The sequence below is a fragment of the Drosophila erecta genome, unplaced genomic scaffold (assembly GCF_003286155.1).
Source record: "Drosophila erecta strain 14021-0224.00,06,07 unplaced genomic scaffold, DereRS2 tig00000021-arrow-pilon, whole genome shotgun sequence".
In the NCBI taxonomy this organism is placed as follows: Eukaryota; Metazoa; Arthropoda; class Insecta; order Diptera; family Drosophilidae; genus Drosophila; species Drosophila erecta.
In genome coordinates, this window is record NW_020825198.1 from 25,252,578 (window position 1) to 25,280,011 (window position 27,434).

At 35.4% G+C, this 27,434-nt stretch overlaps 1 protein-coding gene across 1 annotated transcript; it reads right to left on the bottom strand.

Annotated features, from left to right (window-relative positions):
- Nucleotides 1–579: 579 nt before the first annotated feature.
- LOC26526220 (double-strand-break repair protein rad21 homolog) lies at nucleotides 580–27,434 on the bottom strand. The gene is made up of 8 exons (XM_015158757.2): nucleotides 27,042–27,434; nucleotides 26,680–26,970; nucleotides 24,028–24,151; nucleotides 6,167–6,343; nucleotides 5,854–6,109; nucleotides 5,036–5,786; nucleotides 2,879–3,040; nucleotides 580–778 (listed from the first exon to the last, which is right to left on the bottom strand). Exons 1-8 carry the CDS (start codon nucleotides 27,297–27,299, stop codon nucleotides 653–655), a joined length of 2,145 nt encoding a protein of 714 aa, XP_015014243.1. The 5' UTR covers nucleotides 27,300–27,434; the 3' UTR covers nucleotides 580–652.

Sequence of the window (27,434 nt, forward strand, 5' to 3'; positions counted from 1 at the left end):
TTTTTGCCACGCCCACTTCAATGCTCACAAACCGCCCAAATCAGTCACCTTTTTTAAAAAATCTTAATTTTCTTTTAATTTTTTTATATTTTTCTCTAGTTTCTAAACACATTCCAGAAAATGTTAAAATTCGTCGTTCTGAAAGGCGGAGAACTCGACTATAGCATTCTTTCTTGTTTTAAAATAAAATACACAAAATAATTAAACGGAATGTTAAAAACTGAGATATATGGCCCTGTTTTCATTTTCACAGATTCAAAAATGTTCGAATTTCCCAGATGTTTCAAGACTCAAAAAAACATTTTACAATGCCCCCATCTAAGCGTTTCCCCGCATTCAGCTGACTTCACATGCAAGTAATATTTTTATTACATTTCTTGTTATCTAATGGTAGATTGCGTCATCAGATTCTAAATTAATAACGTACAAGCGTTTTAAATAATTATTTTGTGAAGGCACTTGGGAATCCAGTATATTTGAACCCAGATCAATTCCGCAAATCCGAAAACCTTTTTGAAATATGTATCACTACTTTCAAAACAGTCCAATACGAAGTAGACCGAAATAAAAATAAAAATGTATTTGTTTAACTTTGTACTTATTTTCAAAATAAATTATCAATGTGAATTAAAACAGATTTACATTAAAATCCTTAAATTTTTGGGTTTTCGAACGTTGGTCCTCGAGTTATAGTAATGTCTGCATAGGGAGCAGATTGATCAATGTGAAGCACCTTAAACTTCTTTAGGACGAGGAGGGAGTAAAATTTTTGAGCCGCCTGAAAAGAAGTACGCACAAATATTAATTAATAAATAATTTTAAAATTTTTGATACAAAAAGAAATTTTCTGATTGCTACAGACGCAATATAGAAAACTGTAAAGCACGAGGAGAATACATAAGAAAATGAGTATGATCTAGTTTTGTACCTAAAAATGGTAGTATTGATTGCTTTAAGATAGAGGATAAAGTCTATTATAGAGTTAACATAATACCGTGTATTAGCGATTTAAAATTAGGGGAATAGGGTTTTGGTCATGTGAGGACGCCATGTGCCACGCCCACTGTAACGCCCACAAACCGCACAAGAGGGCCTTGTAGATGAAGCATGGCGGAAAGATCTTCCACACCATTAGGTGACGGGAGTGAATGGTGTAGGCCATCTTAGCACAGAAAATCCTTCATACACTAGAATGTGTTATCACTAAGGGAGGGCCTTTTAAGTTTATTAAGTTTTCACGGCACCATAAGCCGAATGGCAATAAATGTCCTGATACTGTATAATTTAACATTATCTGCATACATAAGTAGACAGGAATGTGTTATAGCTAAGGGAGCGTCTTTAATAAATAAGGTAGAAAGAAGCGGACCAAGGTGGACGCCGGATAACAAGAAAGAGAATTTTTAAAGAGGACCATTAGTGTTCTGCTATTAAAGTAACTTAAGATACAATTTAAAAGATCAACCAGGTAACATAATAAATCGACATTCCTTGCCATAAGTGAATGCTTAACAGAGAGAAATGGTTTACTAAAGTCAGTGTCGATGGCATATGTTTGAAAATAAGTAAAAATTTAAAAGGCCTGAGATAGCCGAAAATTTAGTACCGTAAAATTTTACCGAGCATTTAAAAAAGCCAGACTGAGAAACGGTAAATTTCTTAGGTTAGTCACCTCATTATTTAAAAATGGAGGTGTGTTAGAAATAGACGGATACATCGTAGTTAAACAAAAAAAAAAATTACAAATATTTATTTATATTTATACGCCATAATGTTGCAGGAGAAGAGAAAAGAGATCGAATTAAAGGCAGAAAATTTCTATTTCTATAAATTTCCTATTTTTATCATAGCTTTTAACCATCAGAAAATCAGCAGAACATATGGTAAAATTATATTGTTAGGGACAGATATCTTGAAAAATATCCGTCGGTCTGTCCGTTTGAGCATGAAGATCTCAAAAACTATTAAAGTCTGAGATTAAGCGTGCAGATATACACCAAAGCCTTCCAGTTATTTCTAGAGTAAAAGTATTTGTAGATTCGTTGAAAAGTATGTAAAAGGTAGAAGGAAGCGTTTCCGACCATATAAAGTATATATCAATATCTCCATATCAGGATCAATAGCGGAGTCGATCTGGCTATGTCCGTCTCTCCGTCCGTATGAACGTCGAGATCTCAGGAACTACAGAGAACTAGAAACATACCGATTCAAGTCAAGCAGCGCAACTATGTTGCCACGCCCAAAATGTTGAAAATGTTTCATTTTCCTATGTGTCTTTCCAATTTTTATCAATATACTAAAAAAATGTTGACCACGCTTACTGTAACGCCCATTACCCCACTCCCACTAGCAGAGAAACAGGTATCTGATAGTCGAGGTATGCGACTATAGCGTTCTCTTTTGCTATCTTTCTAAAATCCTCGAAATGGTTTACACAAAACCAAAAAACACGGAAATAATACTGAGTAAAACAGGCATACTACTTTCTTCCAAACGAAAATCTGAGCAATCTGGCAGATTCCGACGCAGACCTTAAAATGGAAGCCTCTTCCAAGCATTAAAGTAATTTTTCTGAATATAAAATCTCTGCAAATGCACACATTCAAGAGCCCGCAAAACCATTGAAAGGCACACTTTACAAACACCCACATGGGTATCTGGCGACTGCAGCGTTACAGCTAACGAATAATGTTATTAATAAATATTATGAGGACGAGGATCAGCCTGATCGCTGTCCGCTAAAAAACTTACTTGTTTTCCGGGATAGGACTAAATATTATTGGCAATAAATATTATAAATATATATAATATTATTATTATTAATTGTTAATAATATTATTATATACATTAACATTTAACATTTTAATCAGTGTTTTACCTGTTTTCTAGAATTTCCTGATGTAAGCTGAGAAAGTTCCAAACAGTCCCTAGCTATAAAATGTGATCTTACGTCAATAAAAAGGTGAGCAGCTCTCTTATTTAAAACACGTTCCTCAAATTGTTCATCGGTTTCATTTTCCATTTGTTCGTCACAGTGATTCTGAAAATACACAAAAGTGTGTAATTTATGTTCATGATTGAATTAATAAAGTTGGTTAATAAATTAAAACAAGTAGCTTTTACTTTTATTATTTTAATTAATTTTCGAGTCATGTGCCTCAAATATCTAGAGATATTTTTGTATGTAATTTGGTGATGGGTGTGAGATTCATAATTTAGACGACTACCTGGTGTTTCACTATTCTGGACAGGTAATCAGTCATTCTTCTAAATTGGTCGACTGCCTATTCAGATTTCCTGCAAGAGCCATTACTAATGCAAAATACCGTCATAATTATAAAAAGTACGTCGAAAAGACCGTCATCTGTGCGCCCTTGTGGGCGTAGAAGCAGCAATCGTGATGATTTTCAGTAGTGTTTAAGTAGGAAACTACATAGTTGGCAAGGATTCGTTATTTCAAAAACCAATACACTGCTGTTCCGATTAGATCGAGTCGTGTTGCTGATCCCAGCGCACTGTACGTCTAATACCCTATTTTTTTGAATTAGTATATTATATTATATATTATCATTATATATATTATTATATATTATTACTATATATATTATTATATATTTACTATATATTAAATATATATATTATATTATATATATATAACTATATACAATTATTACAATATATATAACATTATAGATGGAATTTAAAAAAAATTGACTGTATTTAAATTGCTTTGTATATATATATTTTATATTTATTTATTCATTTATATATTATTAATTTATTATATTATTATTTATATTGTTTGGCAAATATCTCTCTTCCGCCTTTTTGTCTTTTGAATTTCGCGGCTATGTACAAAGCGCTACAGAGCTCGTATCTGGCAATACTATACATAATTTGAAAGGTTTTTTTGAAATGATTAGTTTGGATATTGCGTTCAACAGTTATAGACGTGTAAACATGGAGTTCACTAAAGCCGAAATTCGCGCTAAGTTTTCCTTCGTTAAAGGCAAATCCGCTAGAGAAACGTTCCGTGAGATTAATGGTGTTTTGGAGGATGGTACTCTATCACTTCGAACCGCGGAGGTTTCGACGATTCAGAGCCGGTGAAAACGACACCATGGATAAGCCAGCCGGCGGAAGACCTGTGACGACAAATACCGATCAAATCATGGAATACATCGAGTTAGACCGGCATGTGGCATCTCGTGACATCGCCCAGGAGATGGGAGTTAGTCACCAAACCATTTTAAACCATCTGCAGAAGGCTGGATACAAAAAAAGCTTGATGTTTGGGTGCCGCATGATTTGACGCAAAATAACCTTCTGGACCGAATCAACGCCTGCGATATGCTGCTGAAACGGAACGAACTCGACCCATTCTTGAAGCGGATGGTGACTGGCGACGAAAAATGGATCACATACGACAATATCAAGCGAAAACGGTCGTGGTCGAAGGCCGGTGAATCGTCCCAAACAGTGGCCAAGCCGGGATTGACGGCCAGGATGGTTTTGCTGTGTGTTTGGTGGGATTGGAAGGGAATCATCCACTATGAGCTGCTCCCATATGGCCAGACGCTTAATTCTACCATCTACTGCGAACAACTGGACCGCTTGAAGCAGGCGATCGACCAGAAGCGTCCAGAATTGGCCAACAGGAAGGGTGTAGTGTTCCACCAGGACAACGCCAGACCACACACTTCGTGTGGCTTCTACGAGGGAGGTATTATGAAGTTGTCATCTAGATGGAAACAGATTATCGAACAAAACGGCGCATATTTGAACTAAATCCGATCACTGTAACACTTTTTATAAAGCATTGAATAAAGAGCAAAAAAGCGGAAGGGAGATATTTTCCAACCTATTATATATAGGTATAAGCTGATAGCAATTTAAACAAAGACTTTTTTTTTTAATTAGTCGGAATATCTAAAATTGTTCTGAATAATTTTCTACCTACAATAAGGACGTATGGCAGAGTTGTGTAGCATTAAATAATAATAATCATTAACCATTAACCATTTTTATAACCTACCTGGCCAACAAAACTGGGAATTTCATAGTTGTGCCATCCTTTTAAAATATTATTTCCCTTTTTTGAAAAGCCGTTGTCACTCAATAAAGGTTGACACCCAGATTCATTTAAAATGGCTGTAATCTTTTCTGTGGGTATAATAGGGTTATGATCCATCTCGCCAATATTTCCATGCTGCGGAGTGGCGTGACCGTGATCCAATCCAGCTGGTGTTGAGTCTCCTTGATTAAAATCGTCCCCCATGTCATGATTCGTGTTTCTTGGTGTTAAAGGCATCTCAGTTATTGATGATAACTGTTCCATTTCATTTAAGGACAAAAGGTCTGGACTTCGCATACTATCAAAAAATGTCAATTCATTTTGACATGCCATACTTTCTTGCTCTTTTGATACAATGTCCACAGAAACGGTAGATATCCCTAGAGATTTATGATTCTCTCTCAGGACTTCAGGAGCTTCCAAACTTTGAATAAGTGAATCGGCTGCATGGTCCAAGTACGAATTAGACACAATTTCATTCTTACGTTTGCGCCCTTTTTTATTAAAAATAATTAATGCGTTCTCGTTTTCTTTGGCATAAAATTCCAGTGCAAGAATTTCCATTGGTGCAACACTTGAAAAGTCCTCAAAGAATGTTGAATGCGAAAACAACTGTCTATTGTAATTACTGAACAAAGCTCTAGCTGGAATGGATCGCGAAGGTAATGAAAAAAGTTTTTCGACACCTCCAGTTTCTTTCCAATACATTAACCTAAAATAAAGGTTTGTGTTCACGTTGATTATTTTTTTAGTTTGTATAAATTACATACACATAATACCTTTTCGTTGGTGGGGCCAGATCAAGTGTGGTTAATATATCAGATGTATCGGCTAACTGAGCCTTCATTTCTTCTCCAGAAATATTTTTTATTTCGTCGATAATAAGTTTTCTTTTGCGTTTGGCTTTGGTTACGCCTTTATGAATCGATGCATCTAAAGGAGCTAACGCAAATCCCTCATCTTCGTTTTGAATTAGCGTTATTTCATTTATTGGCACATTTTCGGATACACTAGCATGCTCATTCAAATTATTTTCTAAAATAGTTTATTATTAATAACAAATTTATAGAGATATCTTATTAAGTCTTTTACCCTCTTTCTCATCTTCAATTGAATTAGCGAGCGAGGATGCAGGCGACGGAACGTTATGAATATTATCAATGGCGTCTTCATCAGATTCATCTGCGTTGATAACAGCAGAAGCTTTGGGAATCTGCTCAACTGGCTGAGAGGAATCACCGAAAAGATCGTCTTCAAAAAGGGCTGGTTCTAAAAAAAATTTATATTTAAGGCTGATCACAGGCAAAGCTTAATAAAATTTAAAACAAAAGTTACAAATTTTCTTATCAATTCTTTTCTTTGTTTACATTTTTTAATCCGTTACTAGTAGAGTAAAAGGGTATACAAGATTCGTTGAAACATATGTAACATGTAGAAGAAAGCGTTTTCGATCATATAAAGATCAGGATCAATAGCGGAGTCGATCTGACCAAAGACACTAGAATAATAAGATGCGTAACGCCATACGTTTTTTCTTGCACACGATTTTTTCGTGCTGGCTCCAGGCTCTCTCGAACTTTTGTTCAAGAGCCAGCAGCTCTCTTGTACGCATACAGCGACAGCCGATCACTGTATGTGTATGCACACGTATGCTCATATAATATGTTGTCAAATATCGCTTTTTTGCTCTTTATTCAATGCTTTATAAAAAGTGTTACAGTGATCGGATTTAGTTCAAATATGCGCCGTTTTGTTCGATAATCTGTTTCCATCTAGACGGCAACTTCATAATACCTCCCTCGTAGAAGCCCTTATTCCTTATTTGCGAAGAACTCGGACAGCCACTTTTCACAAGCCTCTTTTGAGTTCAACTTTACACCACCAAGGGCATTCGCCATTGACAGGAACAGGTGGTAATCACTTGGCGCTATGTCCGGGCTATATGGTGGATGCGATAAAACCTCCCATCCGAGCTCCCGTAGCTTCTGACGAGTCATCAACGAAGTGTATGGTCTGGCGTTGTCCTGGTGGAACACTACACCCTTCCTGTTGGCCAATTCTGGACGCTTCTGGTCGATCGCCTGCTTCAAGCGGTCCAGTTGTTCGCAGTAGATGGTAGAATTAAGCGTCTGGCCATATGGGAGCAGCTCATAGTGGATGATTCCCTTTCAATCCCACCAAACACACAGCAAAACCTTCCTGGCCATCAATCCCGGCTTGGCCACTGTTTGGGACGATTCACCGGCCTTCGACCACGACCGTTTTCGCTTGATATTGTCGGTCCAGAAGGTTTTTTTGCGTCAAATCATGCGGCACCAAAACATCAAGCTTTTTTTTGTATCCAGCCTTCTGCAGATGGTTTAAAATGGTTTGGTGACTAACTCCCATCTCCTGGGCGATGTCACGAGATGCAACATGCCGGTCTAACTCGATGTATTCCATGATTTGATCGGTATTTGTCGTCACAGGTCTTCCGCCGGCTGGCTTATCCATGGTGTCGTTTTCACCGGCTCTGAATCGTCGAAACCATTCCTCCGCGGTTCGAAGTGATAGAGTACCATCCCCCAAAACACCATTAATCTCACGGAACGTTTCTCTAGCGGATTTGCCTTTAACGAAGGAAAACTTAGCGCGAATTTCGGCTTTAGTGAACTCCATGTTTACACGTCTATAACTGTTGAACGCAATATCCAAACTAATCATGCATAGCGTCGTTTTGTAGGTTATGTCAAGACCCTTCAAATTATGTATAGTATTGCCAGATACGAGCTCTGTAGCGCTTTGTACATAGCCGCGAAATTCAAAAGACAAAGGCGTATATTTGACAACCTTATATTTATGGTTTATAAACTTCTGAAGTGTGCAAAAAAATCGTATGGCGTTACGCATCTTATTATTCTAGTGTCTTTGCTGATACCCATTACACAGCGTGTGAAATTGCTAGGAAGATATTTACAAAATATTGCATTAAAAGTTGAATGCGGTTTGTGGGCGTTTGAGCAGTTGTTGCCAAAATGTTTTGGCATACCAATATAAATTGACAAGACACACATTCTGAAATAAACGTACACAGAAAAAGGTGTCTCAGAGTCAAGTATAATCTAAGTTTTATGGTTTTTTTTTTTTTTTGGTTCCTGAGAACCAAATGGGTACATAATTTCGGGTAGTGATTCTGATCAAGAGTAACACTCCGTCTACCTATTACGAATAAAGGTTAGAACAAACAAACAAAAAAAAAGAGCACAAAGATATATAATATGGAAAAATATGTAAATTGCACTCGAGACGTCGAATATTTATCGTGGTTCGATGAATCAAATAAAGGGTTGAACATAAAATTACCAATTTAGATAAATTTATAAGAGTTTAGCTTTATAAACATTCAACAGACAGATAAAAAGGGACGCGGGTAGTCAGAAAGAATACGTACACGAGGATAGTCGAGCAGGGTACAGACGCGTGCGTGCGACCAGACAGTGGAAATAGAACCCGGAGGCTACTAGTACAGTAGAACCCGTCAATGAGTCCAAAGAAGAAGAACCAATAGTAGGATGAGGCAGTTTAAAGGTGTTAGAGGAGACAACGACAAGATCCTTCTTAGGATTACTCGGTTACTACAGCAAATTTATAAAGGATTACGCAGACATCAACAAAACCATTGACAAAACAAATAATGTGCAAGGTCTCAGTCAAAATAGATGAGGAATACAGTACGGCATTTGAAACGACTGCTATAGGACGATTCAACCCTTCAGTATCCCGATTTCAGCTTAGATATTTCTAACTTACTACGAACGTTAAAAATTTCGCCATTGGGGCAGTCTTGTCTCAAGGCACCCTTAGTAGGAGGTAGTCTACATCTTTTTCAAAGATATCAAAGTCTTCAGAACAGAAGCAGTTTTTTTTGATAAACCTAACGGTACTATCTAAAAATAACATCTATGTTGTGCACAAGTGTTCGCTTGTGAAGACAATTTCACGCATAAACATTTTTTTAAACCAAAAGCAAACTTCAAAAGCACATAACTTTCAGTGATAAGCTCCGATTCACATAATTTAAAACCAATTTTAAGGTCCAAGGTATTTAAAATAATCCACATACTTATTATCTAGTAATTAAATCCTTTTAGTGAAATTTATTTAATTAACCCTTTTTTTTATCTTTTTATACGATTAGTTTAATTACTTAAATTTTTAGTCATGTATCCCAAATCAGACACGAAGATTCAAGGTGTCAATCCTGTTTAATGTTCATGTTCAGCTGCGGAAACTGACGAATATGCGTATAATCTTTTATATTCTTAACACCCACATTTGTTTTTTTTTTCCATTTTTTCTCTAAATATATTTTTGATTTATGTTCCACAAAAAAGTGGTACCTACGGCATAAAACAGAAAACAAACAGTCATCAATACTGTAAAAAGTAAATTGACAGAATGTGTTTAGCCCATTTGTATAAAAAGTAAAACTTTGTGAATGGCTGATCAAAAGCGACGCCGTTTAGCTGAACTGTCCAAAAAATACATGTGCGCTCTGCCAACGGATTTCAATGAAAAACATTCGGTCTTGATTGAGGCAATTTATTTAACCCAATTTACTGATAAATAACCAAAACATGTTTTTATTTATTTGAAAGCAATCAAATATTGATAATAATAATAATAATAGTAATAATAAAAGCTATAGAAAGCTATGTATAATGCATTTAAAAATAATGTAATACCAAAGACACTAGAATAATAAGATGCGTAACGGCCATACATTGGTTTTGCACTATGCAGCCACTTTTTTGGTGGCGGGAATAATTGCTCTCTCCCCGCTCGCGCAAAATTGAGAGCATAAGAAACAAAAAGTTGATTTCACTTGCTTGTGTGAGTAAAAACAGTAAACAAAAAGGTGTGCATGTATGCGTAGATGTGCTAGAAGACGATTTTCGATCCGAAATCAATTTTGATCTAAGAAACGAATTTGATTATTGTTTAAATTATTTAAAAATTGATTTTTTTATTTATTTTTATTTTATTTGTTTTTAAGAAGGTCTTTTAATATTCGTTAGTGAAAATCGCCGCTCGAACCGCTGTACCGTTTACAACTGAACTTCACATATAAACTTTTATTAAATATAATATAAAAATATATTATTATATTATTAAAAATTGGAAAAATAGTAGCAAACGATGAGCTCTATGTATTTGTCAGCTTTAAGCAAACGGATTTAGAGGAATTAAAAGAAGAAAAAATAAACTTGGCGCTCCTTTTTACCCACACTAAATTGCGAGGTTTTTAAAAATATTAAATTAGAATATAACAAAAACATTCAATAAAATAATATTTGCATTTGCAAAATACTGAAAATTGATCATTTACATAAGTACGCATATTTTTTTTACTTTTATACTAGTAATTTAACTATACTAAATAGTTAAAAACTTTATATGCTAACTGTCTATTGCAAAATTGAAATCTTGAGGCAGGACCAGCGCACCCAAGAATTACTAACTTCAAATATATTTTCCACATCTCGAGATGAATACTCTAACGACATATTTTCTAGTATAAAGTAATTTATTTAAATAATTCGGTATTATTGCAAAATTAGAGTTTTTGACTTGGTGGCAATCGAGTACAAATAATATATGTAGATTATATATTATATAATCTTCTGAAGTGAAGGGCATTTTTTGTCAAATTTACAATATATGAACATACGTGTGCACACATACATTGATCGGCTTTCGCTGTATGCGTACAAGAGAGCTGCTGGCTCTAGAGCGCTCTCTCTCTCTCTGGAGAGAGAGCCTGGAGCCAGCTCTAGAGTCAGCATGAAAAAATCGTGTGCAAAAAAATCGTATGGCGTTACGCACCTTATAATTCTAGTGTCTTTGGTAATACTCTGACAATATTTCCGTATGAAAGTATCTGAGCTGGCTTCTACAACCCATATGGAGCAGAACGAAGAAAAACAGCTCGTTACAGCAGTTTTAAGAAGCAACTCTATATTTGTTGAATGTTTACCGGATGAACCTACCCAACAATTTGATTGGCGAATAGTTTATTGTAGTTTTACAAAATCGGAAGTTTATTTATTTTTTATTCTTTAAACAAGCTTCATAACTTATTTTGATAATAAATTGTGCTTTTCAGACTTTTTTAAATGTGGGAGCAACAAATAAATAAAAGTAAGTGGAGTGGCATCGCTTACTCTGGGTTCAAAAATTAGATTCGAAAACTATGTCACCATAGAACGCTTACTGCTGCTATTTTTGCAGAAGCCGCTACAGGGAAAACCCTTTGCACGGATTTTAAGGCTGAAAAGATGTACGGACCACCACAGTATGGTGGTGAACACATAAAAAATGTTTGTATGTGTATCGTCTATTGATATCTGTTTTTATACCCGTTATTTGTTCACCTTTAGTATACTAGAATAGTTAAAACTGTAATATTTTAGAGATTATTTGTCTTGCTAACTTCTATCAATATGTATAACAAAATTATTTTGGCCACACCAACTCTAACGCCCAGAAACTGCCCAACACTGTCACGCCCAAACTTGAAAATTTGTTTAATATTTTTTTAATTTTATTCTTATCAGATTCTATTCATATGCCAAAATGTGTTGAAATTTCTTGGTCGTTATTAGCTTAGTAACGGGTATCTGATATCGCTCTAGAGTCAACAGACCTCTGGTACGCATACAGCGACAACCGACCGCTGTATGTGTGCACTCGTAAAAAAAATTTATATTTAAGGCTGATCACAGGCAAAGCTTAATAAAATTTAAAACAAAAGTTACAAATTTTCTTATCAATTCTTTTCTTTGTTTACATTTTTTAATCCGTTACTAGTAGAGTAAAAGGGTATACAAGATTCGTTGAAACATATGTAACATGTAGAAGAAAGCGTTTTCGATCATATAAAGATCAGGATCAATAGCGGAGTCGATCTGACCAAAGACACTAGAATAATAAGATGCGTAACGCCATACGTTTTTTCTTGCACACGATTTTTTCGTGCTGGCTCCAGGCTCTCTCGAACTTTTGTTCAAGAGCCAGCAGCTCTCTTGTACGCATACAGCGACAGCCGATCACTGTATGTGTATGCACACGTATGCTCATATAATATGTTGTCAAATATCGCTTTTTTGCTCTTTATTCAATGCTTTATAAAAAGTGTTACAGTGATCGGATTTAGTTCAAATATGCGCCGTTTTGTTCGATAATCAGTTTCCATCTAGACGGCAACTTCATAATACCTCCCTCGTAGAACAGCCACTTTTCACAAGCCTCTTTTGAGTTCAACTTTACACCACCAAGGGCATTCGCCATTGACAGGAACAGGTGGTAATCACTTGGCGCTATGTCCGGGCTATATGGTGGATGCGATAAAACCTCCCATCCGAGCTCCCGTAGCTTCTGACGAGTCATCAACGAAGTGTATGGTCTGGCGTTGTCCTGGTGGAACACTACACCCTTCCTGTTGGCCAATTCTGGACGCTTCTGGTCGATCGCCTGCTTCAAGCGGTCCAGTTGTTCGCAGTAGATGGTAGAATTAAGCGTCTGGCCATATGGGAGCAGCTCATAGTGGATGATTCCCTTCCAATCCCACCAAACACACAGGAAAACCTTCCTGGCCATCAATCCCGGCTTGGCCACTGTTTGGGACGATTCACCGGCCTTCGACCACGACCGTTTTCGCTTGATATTGTCGGTCCAGAAGGTTTTTTTGCGTCAAATCATGCGGCACCAAAACATCAAGCTTTTTTTTGTATCCAGCCTTCTGCAGATGGTTTAAAATGGTTTGGTGACTAACTCCCATCTCCTGGGCGATGTCACGAGATGCCACATGCCGGTCTAACTCGATGTATTCCATGATTTGATCGGTATTTGTCGTCACAGGTCTTCCGCCGGCTGGCTTATCCATGGTGTCGTTTTCACCGGCTCTGAATCGTCGAAACCATTCCTCCGCGGTTCGAAGTGATAGAGTACCATCCTCCAAAACACCATTAATCTCACGGAACGTTTCTCTAGCGGATTTGCCTTTAACGAAGGAAAACTTAGCGCGAATTTCGGCTTTAGTGAACTCCATGTTTACACGTCTATAACTGTTGAACGCAATATCCAAACTAATCATGCATAGCGTCGTTTTGTAGGTTATGTCAAGACCCTTCAAATTATGTATAGTATTGCCAGATACGAGCTCTGTAGCGCTTTGTACATAGCCGCGAAATTCAAAAGACAAAGGCGTATATTTGACAACCTTATATTTATGGTTTATAAACTTCTGAAGTGTGCAAAAAAATCGTATGGCGTTACGCATCTTATTATTCTAGTGTCTTTGCTGATACCCATTACACAGCGTGTGAAATTGCTAGGAAGATATTTACAAAATATTGCATTAAAAGTTGAATGCGGTTTGTGGGCGTTTGAGCAGTTGTTGCCAAAATGTTTTGGCATACCAATATAAATTGACAAGACACACATTCTGAAATAAACGTACACAGAAAAAGGTGTCTCAGAGTCAAGTATAATCTAAGTTTTATGGTTTTTTTTTTTTTTGGTTCCTGAGAACCAAATGGGTACATAATTTCGGGTAGTGATTCTGATCAAGAGTAACACTCCGTCTACCTATTACGAATAAAGGTTAGAACAAACAAACAAAAAAAAAGAGCACAAAGATATATAATATGGAAAAATATGTAAATTGCACTCGAGACGTCGAATATTTATCGTGGTTCGATGAATCAAATAAAGGGTTGAACATAAAATTACCAATTTAGATAAATTTATAAGAGTTTAGCTTTATAAACATTCAACAGACAGATAAAAAGGGACGCGGGTAGTCAGAAAGAATACGTACACGAGGATAGTCGAGCAGGGTACAAACGCGTGCGTGCGACCAGACAGTGGAAATAGAACCCGGAGGCTACTAGTACAGTAGAACCCGTCAATGAGTCCAAAGAAGAAGAACCAATAGTAGGATGAGGCAGTTTAAAGGTGTTAGAGGAGACAACGACAAGATCCTTCTTAGGATTACTCGGTTACTACAGCAAATTTATAAAGGATTACGCAGACATCAACAAAACCATTGACAAAACAAATAATGTGCAAGGTCTCAGTCAAAATAGATGAGGAATACAGTACGGCATTTGAAACGACTGCTATAGGACGATTCAACCCTTCAGTATCCCGATTTCAGCTTAGATATTTCTAACTTACTACGAACGTTAAAAATTTCGCCATTGGGGCAGTCTTGTCTCAAGGCAACCTTAGTAGGAGGTAGTCTACATCTTTTTCAAAGATATCAAAGTCTTCAGAACAGAAGCAGTTTTTTTTGATAAACCTAACGGTACTATCTAAAAATAACATCTATGTTGTGCACAAGTGTTCGCTTGTGAAGACAATTTCACGCATAAACATTTTTTTAAACCAAAAGCAAACTTCAAAAGCACATAACTTTCAGTGATAAGCTCCGATTCACATAATTTAAAACCAATTTTAAGGTCCAAGGTATTTAAAATAATCCACATACTTATTATCTAGTAATTAAATCCTTTTAGTGAAATTTATTTAATTAACCCTTTTTTTTATCTTTTTATACGATTAGTTTAATTACTTAAATTTTTAGTCATGTATCCCAAATCAGACACGAAGATTCAAGGTGTCAATCCTGTTTAATGTTCATGTTCAGCTGCGGAAACTGACGAATATGCGTATAATCTTTTATATTCTTAACACCCACATTTGTTTTTTTTTTTCCATTTTTTCTCTAAATATATTTTTGATTTATGTTCCACAAAAAAGTGGTACCTACGGCATAAAACAGAAAACAAACAGTCATCAATACTGTAAAAAGTAAATTGACAGAATGTGTTTAGCCCATTTGTATAAAAAGTAAAACTTTGTGAATGGCTGATCAAAAGCGACGCCGTTTAGCTGAACTGTCCAAAAAATACATGTGCGCTCTGCCAACGGATTTCAATGAAAAACATTCGGTCTTGATTGAGGCAATTTATTTAACCCAATTTACTGATAAATAACCAAAACATGTTTTTATTTATTTGAAAGCAATCAAATATTGATAATAATAATAATAATAATAGTAATAATAAAAGCTATAGAAAGCTATGTATAATGCATTTAAAAATAATGTAATACCAAAGACACTAGAATAATAAGATGCGTAACGGCCATACATTGGTTTTGCACTATGCAGCCACTTTTTTGGTGGCGGGAATAATTGCTCTCTCCCCGCTCGCGCAAAATTGAGAGCATAAGAAACAAAAATTTGATTTCACTTGCTTGTGTGAGTAAAAACAGTAAACAAAAAGGTGTGCATGTATGCGTAGATGTGCTAGAAGACGATTTTCGATCCGAAATCAATTTTGATCTAAGAAACGAATTTGATTATTGTTTAAATTATTTAAAAATTGATTTTTTTATTTATTTTTATTTTATTTGTTTTTAAGAAGGTCTTTTAATATTCGTTAGTGAAAATCGCCGCTCGAACCGCTGTACCGTTTACAACTGAACTTCACATATAAACTTTTATTAAATATAATATAAAAATATATTATTATATTATTAAAAATTGGAAAAATAGTAGCAAACGATGAGCTCTATGTATTTGTCAGCTTTAAGCAAACGGATTTAGAGGAATTAAAAGAAGAAAAAATAAACTTGGCGCGCCTTTTTACCCACACTAAATTGCGAGGTTTTTAAAAATATTAAATTAGAATATAACAAAAACATTCAATAAAATAATATTTGCATTTGCAAAATACTGAAAATTGATCATTTACATAAGTACGCATATTTTTTTACTTTTATACTAGTAATTTAACTATACTAAATAGTTAAAAACTTTATATGCTAACTGTCTATTGAGGCAGGACCAGCGCACCCAAGAATTACTAACTTCAAATATATTTTCCACATCTCGAGATGAATACTCTAACGACATATTTTCTAGTATAAAGTAATTTATTTAAATAATTCGGTATTATTGCAAAATTAGAGTTTTTGACTTGGTGGCAATCGAGTACAAATAATATATGTAGATTATATATTATATAATCTTCTGAAGTGAAGGGCATTTTTTGTCAAATTTACAATATATGAACATACGTGTGCACACATACATTGATCGGCTGTCGCTGTATGCGTACAAGAGAGCTGCTGGCTCTAGAGCGCTCTCTCTCTCTCTGGCTCTTGACCAAAATTCGAGAGAGCCTGGAGCCAGCTCTAGAGTCAGCATGAAAAAATCGTGTGCAAAAAAATCGTATGGCGTTACGCACCTTATAATTCTAGTGTCTTTGGTAATACTCTGACAATATTTCCGTATGAAAGTATCTGAGCTGGCTTCTACAACCCATATGGAGCAGAACGAAGAAAAACAGCTCGTTACAGCAGTTTTAAGAAGCAACTCTATATTTGTTGAATGTTTACCGGATGAACCTACCCAACAATTTGATTGGCGAATAGTTTATTGTAGTTTTACAAAATCGGAAGTTTATTTATTTTTTATTCTTTAAACAAGCTTCATAACTTATTTTGATAATAAATTGTGCTTTTCAGACTTTTTTAAATGTGGGAGCAACAAATAAATAAAAGTAAGTGGAGTGGCATCGCTTACTCTGGGTTCAAAAATTAGATTCGAAAACTATGTCACCATAGAACGCTTACTGCTGCTATTTCTGCAGAAGCCGCTACAGGGAAAACCCTTTGCACGGATTTTAAGGCTGAAAAGATGTACGGACCACCACAGTATGGTGGTGAACACATAAAAAATGTTTGTATGTGTATCGTCTATTGATATCTGTTTTTATACCCGTTATTTGTTCACCTTTAGTATACTAGAATAGTTAAAACTGTAATATTTTAGAGATTATTTGTCTTGCTAACTTCTATCAATATGTATAACAAAATTATTTTGGCCACACCAACTCTAACGCCCAGAAACTGCCCAACACTGTCACGCCCAAACTTGAAAATTTGTTTAATATTTTTTTAATTTTATTCTTATCAGATTCTATTCATATGCCAAAATGTGTTGAAATTTCTTGGTCGTTATTAGCTTAGTAACGGGTATCTGATATCGCTCTAGAGTCAACAGACCTCTGGTACGCATACAGCGACAACCGACCGCTGTATGTGTGCACTCGTAAAAAAAATTTATATTTAAGGCTGATCACAGGCAAAGCTTAATAAAATTTAAAACAAAAGTTACAAATTTTCTTATCAATTCTTTTCTTTGTTTACATTTTTTAATCCGTTACTAGTAGAGTAAAAGGGTATACAAGATTCGTTGAAACATATGTAACATGTAGAAGAAAGCGTTTTCGATCATATAAAGATCAGGATCAATAGCGGAGTCGATCTGACCAAAGACACTAGAATAATAAGATGCGTAACGCCATACGTTTTTTCTTGCACACGATTTTTTCGTGCTGGCTCCAGGCTCTCTCGAACTTTTGTTCAAGAGCCAGCAGCTCTCTTGTACGCATACAGCGACAGCCGATCACTGTATGTGTATGCACACGTATGCTCATATAATATGTTGTCAAATATCGCTTTTTTGCTCTTTATTCAATGCTTTATAAAAAGTGTTACAGTGATCGGATTTAGTTCAAATATGCGCCGTTTTGTTCGATAATCAGTTTCCATCTAGACGGCAACTTCATAATACCTCCCTCGTAGAACAGCCACTTTTCACAAGCCTCTTTTGAGTTCAACTTTACACCACCAAGGGCATTCGCCATTGACAGGAACAGGTGGTAATCACTTGGCGCTATGTCCGGGCTATATGGTGGATGCGATAAAACCTCCCATCCGAGCTCCCGTAGCTTCTGACGAGTCATCAACGAAGTGTATGGTCTGGCGTTGTCCTGGTGGAACACTACACCCTTCCTGTTGGCCAATTCTGGACGCTTCTGGTCGATCGCCTGCTTCAAGCGGTCCAGTTGTTCGCAGTAGATGGTAGAATTAAGCGTCTGGCCATATGGGAGCAGCTCATAGTGGATGATTCCCTTCCAATCCCACCAAACACACAGGAAAACCTTCCTGGCCGTCAATCCCGGCTTGGCCACTGTTTGGGACGATTCACCGGCCTTCGACCACGACCGTTTTCGCTTGATATTGTCGGTCCAGAAGGTTTTTTTGCGTCAAATCATGCGGCACCAAAACATCAAGCTTTTTTTTGTATCCAGCCTTCTGCAGATGGTTTAAAATGGTTTGGTGACTAACTCCCATCTCCTGGGCGATGTCACGAGATGCCACATGCCGGTCTAACTCGATGTATTCCATGATTTGATCGGTATTTGTCGTCACAGGTCTTCCGCCGGCTGGCTTATCCATGGTGTCGTTTTCACCGGCTCTGAATCGTCGAAACCATTCCTCCGCGGTTCGAAGTGATAGAGTACCATCCTCCAAAACACCATTAATCTCACGGAACGTTTCTCTAGCGGATTTGCCTTTAACGAAGGAAAACTTTGCGCGAATTTCGGCTTTAGTAAACTCCATGTTTACACGTCTATAACTGTTGAACGCAATATCCAAACTAATCATGCATAGCGTCGTTTTGTAGGTTATGTCAAGACCCTTCAAATTATGTATAGTATTGCCAGATACGAGCTCTGTAGCGCTTTGTACATAGCCGCGAAATTCAAAAGACAAAGGCGTATATTTGACAACCTTATATTTATGGTTTATAAACTTCTGAAGTGTGCAAAAAAATCGTATGGCGTTACGCATCTTATTATTCTAGTGTCTTTGCTGATACCCATTACACAGCGTGTGAAATTGCTAGGAAGATATTTACAAAATATTGCATTAAAAGTTGAATGCGGTTTGTGGGCGTTTGAGCAGTTGTTGCCAAAATGTTTTGGCATACCAATATAAATTGACAAGACACACATTCTGAAATAAACGTACACAGAAAAAGGTGTCTCAGAGTCAAGTATAATCTAAGTTTTATGGTTTTTTTTTTTTTTTGGTTCCTGAGAACCAAATGGGTACATAATTTCGGGTAGTGATTCTGATCAAGAGTAACACTCCGTCTACCTATTACGAATAAAGGTTAGAACAAACAAACAAAAAAAAAGAGCACAAAGATATATAATATGGAAAAATATGTAAATTGCACTCGAGACGTCGAATATTTATCGTGGTTCGATGAATCAAATAAAGGGTTGAACATAAAATTACCAATTTAGATAAATTTATAAGAGTTTAGCTTTATAAACATTCAACAGACAGATAAAAAGGGACGCGGGTAGTCAGAAAGAATACGTACACGAGGATAGTCGAGCAGGGTACAGACGCGTGCGTGCGACCAGACAGTGGAAATAGAACCCGAAGGCTACTAGTACAGTAGAACCCGTCAATGAGTCCAAAGAAGAAGAACCAATAGTAGGATGAGGCAGTTTAAAGGTGTTAGAGGAGACAACGACAAGATCCTTCTTAGGATTACTCGGTTACTACAGCAAATTTATAAAGGATTACGCAGACATCAACAAAACCATTGACAAAACAAATAATGTGCAAGGTCTCAGTCAAAATAGATGAGGAATACAGTACGGCATTTGAAACGACTGCTATAGGACGATTCAACCCTTCAGTATCCCGATTTCAGCTTAGATATTTCTAACTTACTACGAACGTTAAAAATTTCGCCATTGGGGCAGTCTTGTCTCAAGGCAACCTTAGTAGGAGGTAGTCTACATCTTTTTCAAAGATATCAAAGTCTTCAGAACAGAAGCAGTTTTTTTTGATAAACCTAACGGTACTATCTAAAAATAACATCTATGTTGTGCACAAGTGTTCGCTTGTGAAGACAATTTCACGCATAAACATTTTTTTAAACCAAAAGCAAACTTCAAAAGCACATAACTTTCAGTGATAAGCTCCGATTCACATAATTTAAAACCAATTTTAAGGTCCAAGGTATTTAAAATAATCCACATACTTATTATCTAGTAATTAAATCCTTTTAGTGAAATTTATTTAATTAACCCTTTTTTTTATCTTTTTATACGATTAGTTTAATTACTTAAATTTTTAGTCATGTATCCCAAATCAGACACGAAGATTCAAGGTGTCAATCCTGTTTAATGTTCATGTTCAGCTGCGGAAACTGACGAATATGCGTATAATCTTTTATATTCTTAACACCCACATTTGTTTTTTTTTTCCATTTTTTCTCTAAATATATTTTTGATTTATGTTCCACAAAAAAGTGGTACCTACGGCATAAAACAGAAAACAAACAGTCATCAATACTGTAAAAAGTAAATTGACAGAATGTGTTTAGCCCATTTGTATAAAAAGTAAAACTTCGTGAATGGCTGATCAAAAGCGACGCCGTTTAGCTGAACTGTCCAAAAAATACATGTGCGCTCTGCCAACGGATTTCAATGAAAAACATTCGGTCTTGATTGAGGCAATTTATTTAACCCAATTTACTGATAAATAACCAAAACATGTTTTTATTTATTTGAAAGCAATCAAATATTGATAATAATAATAATAATAGTAATAATAAAAGCTATAGAAAGCTATGTATAATGCATTTAAAAATAATGTAATACCAAAGACACTAGAATAATAAGATGCGTAACGGCCATACATTGGTTTTGCACTATGCAGCCACTTTTTTGGTGGCGGGAATAATTGCTCTCTCCCCGCTCGCGCAAAATTGAGAGCATAAGAAACAAAAAGTTGATTTCACTTGCTTGTGTGAGTAAAAACAGTAAACAAAAAGGTGTGCATGTATGCGTAGATGTGCTAGAAGACGATTTTCGATCCGAAATCAATTTTGATCTAAGAAACGAATTTGATTATTGTTTAAATTATTTAAAAATTGATTTTTTTATTTATTTTTATTTTATTTGTTTTTAAGAAGGTCTTTTAATATTCGTTAGTGAAAATCGCCGCTCGAACCGCTGTACCGTTTACAACTGAACTTCACATATAAACTTTTATTAAATATAATATAAAAATATATTATTATATTATTAAAAATTGGAAAAATAGTAGCAAACGATGAGCTCTATGTATTTGTCAGCTTTAAGCAAACGGATTTAGAGGAATTAAAAGAAGAAAAAATAAACTTGGCGCGCCTTTTTACCCACACTAAATTGCGAGGTTTTTAAAAATATTAAATTAGAATATAACAAAAACATTCAATAAAATAATATTTGCATTTGCAAAATACTGAAAATTGATCATTTACATAAGTACGCATATTTTTTTACTTTTATACTAGTAATTTAACTATACTAAATAGTTAAAAACTTTATATGCTAACTGTCTATTGAGGCAGGACCAGCGCACCCAAGAATTACTAACTTCAAATATATTTTCCACATCTCGAGATGAATACTCTAACGACATATTTTCTAGTATAAAGTAATTTATTTAAATAATTCGGTATTATTGCAAAATTAGAGTTTTTGACTTGGTGGCAATCGAGTACAAATAATATATGTAGATTATATATTATATAATCTTCTGAAGTGAAGGGCATTTTTTGTCAAATTTACAATATATGAACATACGTGTGCACACATACATTGATCGGCTGTCGCTGTATGCGTACAAGAGAGCTGCTGGCTCTAGAGCGCTCTCTCTCTCTCTGGCTCTTGACCAAAATTCGAGAGAGCCTGGAGCCAGCTCTAGAGTCAGCATGAAAAAATCGTGTGCAAAAAAATCGTATGGCGTTACGCACCTTATAATTCTAGTGTCTTTGGTAATACTCTGACAATATTTCCGTATGAAAGTATCTGAGCTGGCTTCTACAACCCATATGGAGCAGAACGAAGAAAAACAGCTCGTTACAGCAGTTTTAAGAAGCAACTCTATATTTGTTGAATGTTTACCGGATGAACCTACCCAACAATTTGATTGGCGAATAGTTTATTGTAGTTTTACAAAATCGGAAGTTTATTTATTTTTTAATCTTTAAACAAGCTTCATAACTTATTTTGATAATAAATTGTGCTTTTCAGACTTTTTTAAATGTGGGAGCAACAAATAAATAAAAGTAAGTGGAGTGGCATCGCTTACTCTGGGTTCAAAAATTAGATTCGAAAACTATGTCACCATAGAACGCTTACTGCTGCTATTTCTGCAGAAGCCACTACAGGGAAAACCCTTTGCACGGATTTTAAGGCTGAAAAGATGTACGGACCACCACAGTATGGTGGTGAACACATAAAAAATGTTTGTATGTGTATCGTCTATTGATATCTGTTTTTATACCCGTTATTTGTTCACCTTTAGTATACTAGAATAGTTAAAACTGTAATATTTTAGAGATTATTTGTCTTGCTAACTTCTATCAATATGTATAACAAAATTATTTTGGCCACACCAACTCTAACGCCCAGAAACTGCCCAACACTGTCACGCCCAAACTTGAAAATTTGTTTAATATTTTTTTAATTTTATTCTTATCAGATTCTATTCATATGCCAAAATGTGTTGAAATTTCTTGGTCGTTATTAGCTTAGTAACGGGTATCTGATATCGCTCTAGAGTCAACAGACCTCTGGTACGCATACAGCGACAACCGACCGCTGTATGTGTGCACTCGTATGCTCACGTATGCAAATTTGACAAAATATTCCCCTATACTTCACAAGTTCTTAGATTTTAAATTCACAGATATGTGAAATGCAAAAAAAAATTAAATATGGGACATTTACATATATACATATATATCAGTGGTTGAAAATTAATGTTACAAATACTTGTGTTAATATAATAAATAAGTGGGTATATTTAATACAATTGAGGGATTTGTTGATAAATGTATTCCAGATTACAAAGATTTACTTTAACAGATGTCTAAGCAGGGGAAATGCTTAAACAGATTATTTAACTTGGGAAAATAAGTTCTCAGTTGTTTTAAAACCCACGTAAAAGCAGCCAATGATTTTATAGATTTCGGTTTTTATGCGTTATCACTTCGATGCTTTAAAAATTAAATTTGCGAGTTCATGAAAAAACAAAATATGATTTGATTTACCTAATTCATATATTTGTTTAAAAGATAACAAGAGAGAACGAGAACTATAATCGAGTTTCTTGACTATCAATTTATGTCAAGAAGAATGTTGAAATTTCTCGTTCGCACTTCCACTAGGTAATTAACGGGTATTAGAGCGTTGAGGAACTTGACTATAGCGTTCTCCATTGTTTATTACTTGACTTTGGCAACTCTGATGACGGAATATTTTACAACATTGTGAATTAATTTTTTTAAGGTATATGAATTAATATTATTAAGGTCGAAGGTATGACTGACAGAAGTACAAAATACAATTCATGAGGATATTTTCAATGCTTAGTGTCCATAGTGTTTCGGAATACAATTACGTCGGAAACTTAGTAGCCCAACAACTGATTCCAATTTAAAAATATTTATAAACAAGTATTTATTTCTTTTTGATTCTATTTTATACATTGAATTTGTTCACACACAAACCCCAACCCCAAAACTTAAAATTTTAAGGTGCTGACAGTTCTTGCGGAACGAAAAGGATTTATATTGCGGCCAGAAAACGGATTTAATGCTTTCATTTGTAAGTACTTCAACAAACTTAATTCACGAGTTACGATCAAACTCATCGGATATAAATAACTAAGTTAGTAAGCAAGTATTGCTCATTCAAATGCATTTTCATAACAAAGAATCGGCAATAAATTAATAAAAATAAACATTTGTAAGGTTCCTAATAGTTTTCGAAAGATCAATTTTAATTCAAAGTGTCTGTGATCCAGATTGCTTTTGAGCAAGCTAATAAATTAACAACTAGCGTAATCTTAGCTTTTTAACATCATTCGATTTGATGAATTTTTCCCTGCAGGGTACTGTAAACTATAATTTTTCAAAAAGAGACAATCTTCTTACAGTTTAAATAATATGAATTTTTCCGGTTACTTATACTTACGTCCAAAGGAATCTCCAAACCCATCACCGTCCAATCGAGAACCAGGTATATCCGCATGAGCGTCCGTTGAATGTGGATCCAAGGACTCAATATTTTCCAACACATCATTATCAAATAGCTTATCCTAAGCAGAAAAGTATAAACAAAATTTTTTGTAAAAAACGTATTCAACGTGTTAAGTCAAAGACTTCAGTAAGAATATATTCTCATAACACGGTGTTGTTTTTATATCGTTTTTATATAAGATATATATGTATGTAACAAATGGAAGAAAGCGTTTTCGAACCTATAAAGTACACTTAATTTTTCTTCATTTTTTTTACGTTATAAACACATTTATTATTAATAAATTAAAAGACTTTCTTATCTTTAAGTGTTTAACTTATTTTGTAGAAATTAAAAAGGTACAAATTCATGGGATATGGCACAAGAAAAAGTATGCGTACAAACTGAAAATGTTACTTGTAAAATCTTATTATGCAGTTTTGTACACCGTTAGACCACAAATAACGGTGATAAAAGCACAAGAAACTTCTTATTGTTCGTTGTTTTAGTGAGTTTTGGCATTCTGTAAAAAAAAATCGTTATGGGGCAGGAAGGAAAAAGAAATTGTTTCCAATTTGAGGAAATTAATTGTCAAACTACGTAATGAGGGAAAATCATTGCGGGAAATTGGCAAAATAGTAGGCAGAAGTCACTTTTCTGTACAGAGTGGTTAAGCACAGTTGTAGCGGAGTGATGGTGTGGGGTTGTATGGCGACAATGTGTTTATAGATTTGCAAATTTTAAAAGATAATTTGCAGCAGAGCAGGGAAAATTTGGGTTTGGCTGATGACTTTTGGTTCCAGCAAAACAACGACCCAAAGCATACTGCTCATAATGTCAAGCGTTGGTTGCTGTACAACATGAAACACCAGTTGCACTCGCCACCGTAGTCGCCGGACCTCAACCCCATAGAACATCTATGGAATTTCCTGGAGTGTAGGATTCGCCTACATACAATAATGAATTGAATGGCAAAACATCACCCCGGACGTCATCAAAAAATTGGTCCAATCAACCAAATTGTCAGAAACCATTAAAAGAAAGAAGTATCCAACTTCATTTTGATTTTTTGTATTTTGTTAATTTAAGTGTATGCCCTTTATGTGTATCAATAACTAGCCGAGTAGATCTGCCCATGTCTGGCTGCCTGTCGGTCTGTCCGCATGAACGCTGTGGTTTCATGTTGCTGATTCTATTGACGTCTTCTCCGAATATTTAAAACAAGCGAGAACGCTTAAGTCGATTATCGAATAACAGATATCCGTTTCTCAATCAATAAAAACAATATTGGCACAAAAGGATCATTAGAAAGGATCAACAGGAAAGCATTATTAAGTATACATATATACATTGTATGTGTGTTAATACCACCAATCATATGTATGATTTTAAGTCCACCATTCTTGACAGTCTTGAGTGTGTGGGTACTGTCTTGAACCTGTTACACAAATTAGCACTATTTTTTACTTATCAGTCCACAGGATATTACGCCTTTTGAAGACTGGCCAGTTACTGGCCTTTAGCGGCACCTTTCGAGGGCTTCTTGCATATTTAAAAATGTATAAGAAAATTTGATTTTTTGTAAATATGTTTTTATTTTACAATATCATTCAAGAGTTTGCTTGCGGTAAACATCTTTCGGCTCATACTGCATTTTAAAGCTTAAAAATTGTTCCTTTTTTCACCAATTAAATTAATGAACACAACCAAATACAAGTTTTAGTAGAAAACCAATTTTAAACACTTTTTTCGCAAATTCTGTAGTATACCCTTTGCACACGTGTAAGTTAAAAACTGAAGAGAGCACCCAATATATTTGATTCAGCAACTAAGTAGTTTTACATAAACATTACCCTAGCAGTTAAGTAGTTTCACACGAACAATGCTGACGCGCCCAAAATGAGTCCAGCGAGTCCCAAATGAGTTCAGCGCTAAGAACGTCCAGCAGCGGTAATCGGACAATGCCTATCCAGGAGTGCCGCATTCCGGTGCATGGGAATGCTGAGTCGGCTTGCCGACCATGACTTTATGGCGTGATGCATTGGAGCTAGGGTAGACTTATGCTTATATATTTTTGTACTTTAGTTCTGTCCAAGATCTAAAAGCTTACGCTCCGATAATAAAACATTGCTCCGGCTTTAGCCGTAATAATTTTGTCTATAACTGATATAATTCCTGAGCCACAAGGCCAGCGATTAGGTAGGAAAGTAACTCCCAAACATAACCAACATCCTAAGAAAACCGTATTAAAACCAAGTTGCTGTTGCACTGCAAGGAATTACGGACAGCCGCTAACGCCGCTGGATCACACCGCAATCGGACAATAAGAAGGAAGTACCACATCGCGGGAAAAGGGCAGTGAGGTAACAGCACAACCATTTACGACACCCGGCAACTATACGTAATTAGTACTCAATAAAATCGCATTATTCAAAATAGCCGAAATTCACAGTAACTAAAAAAAAAAATGGTATTTCATTTTGGAAAATAATTATAGCACTTTCCAAATCTTAAACGGTAAATTACCCCTACTAGGGTTTTACTTATTTTGTGAGTACTTTTAATAAAATGATATAAACGAAAAATGCACAAATACAAAATACTTACATTGATATTTGAAGGTATAGAGCATCGCATAATTTCAGGCGTCTCTGCTTCAAAGCCTATATCACCAAATCCGTCATCTTGTAAAGAGAGAGACAAGCTGCCGTAATCTTCTCTCATTGTTATCTCGTCAGCTCTAGACTGATTTATAGAAAACTGAGCTTCAATATCAATATCGTTTAATTCAGGCAACGCTGTATCAAAATCATGAAAAACTTCTGGGAGTGTTATAGCATTAACATTAGCTTCTCTGTGACCTTCTGGTAAGTCGACCATGCCTGGTCGAAAAGCCATCTATAAAAAAGTATTTTAACATTATTTCATTTATATTTTGTTACAAGAATGTTAAGAAAAAATCAATTTACCTTAATCTTAACGAAGGCTTCATTGCAATCAGCTAATAAATACTTCGCTTTTCTTGAATAAATGCGAACAACACCTAGCAATAAATGTCCAGACGTTCTAAGCGCTAATTTTACTTTCGGCTGCAAAATGCCTTCCACTGATTTTTCAATATTAGTTTCAAATACATGGGCCTTTGTAATTTTTTTGTCCCAATGTGCTGCCAACCAGATCCTGGCTAAGGGACCTTTCTTGGCCAAAATAATGTGCTCATAGAACATTTTAATCTATTGAATATTTAAATATATTTGTAATGTCTTCAACTTCATCTCCTAAAAATGTTTGCTTTTATAAAAAATTATCGATATCATCGGGTTTGTTTCAAGTGTCAAGATAACAAATTTAATCGTATTTAA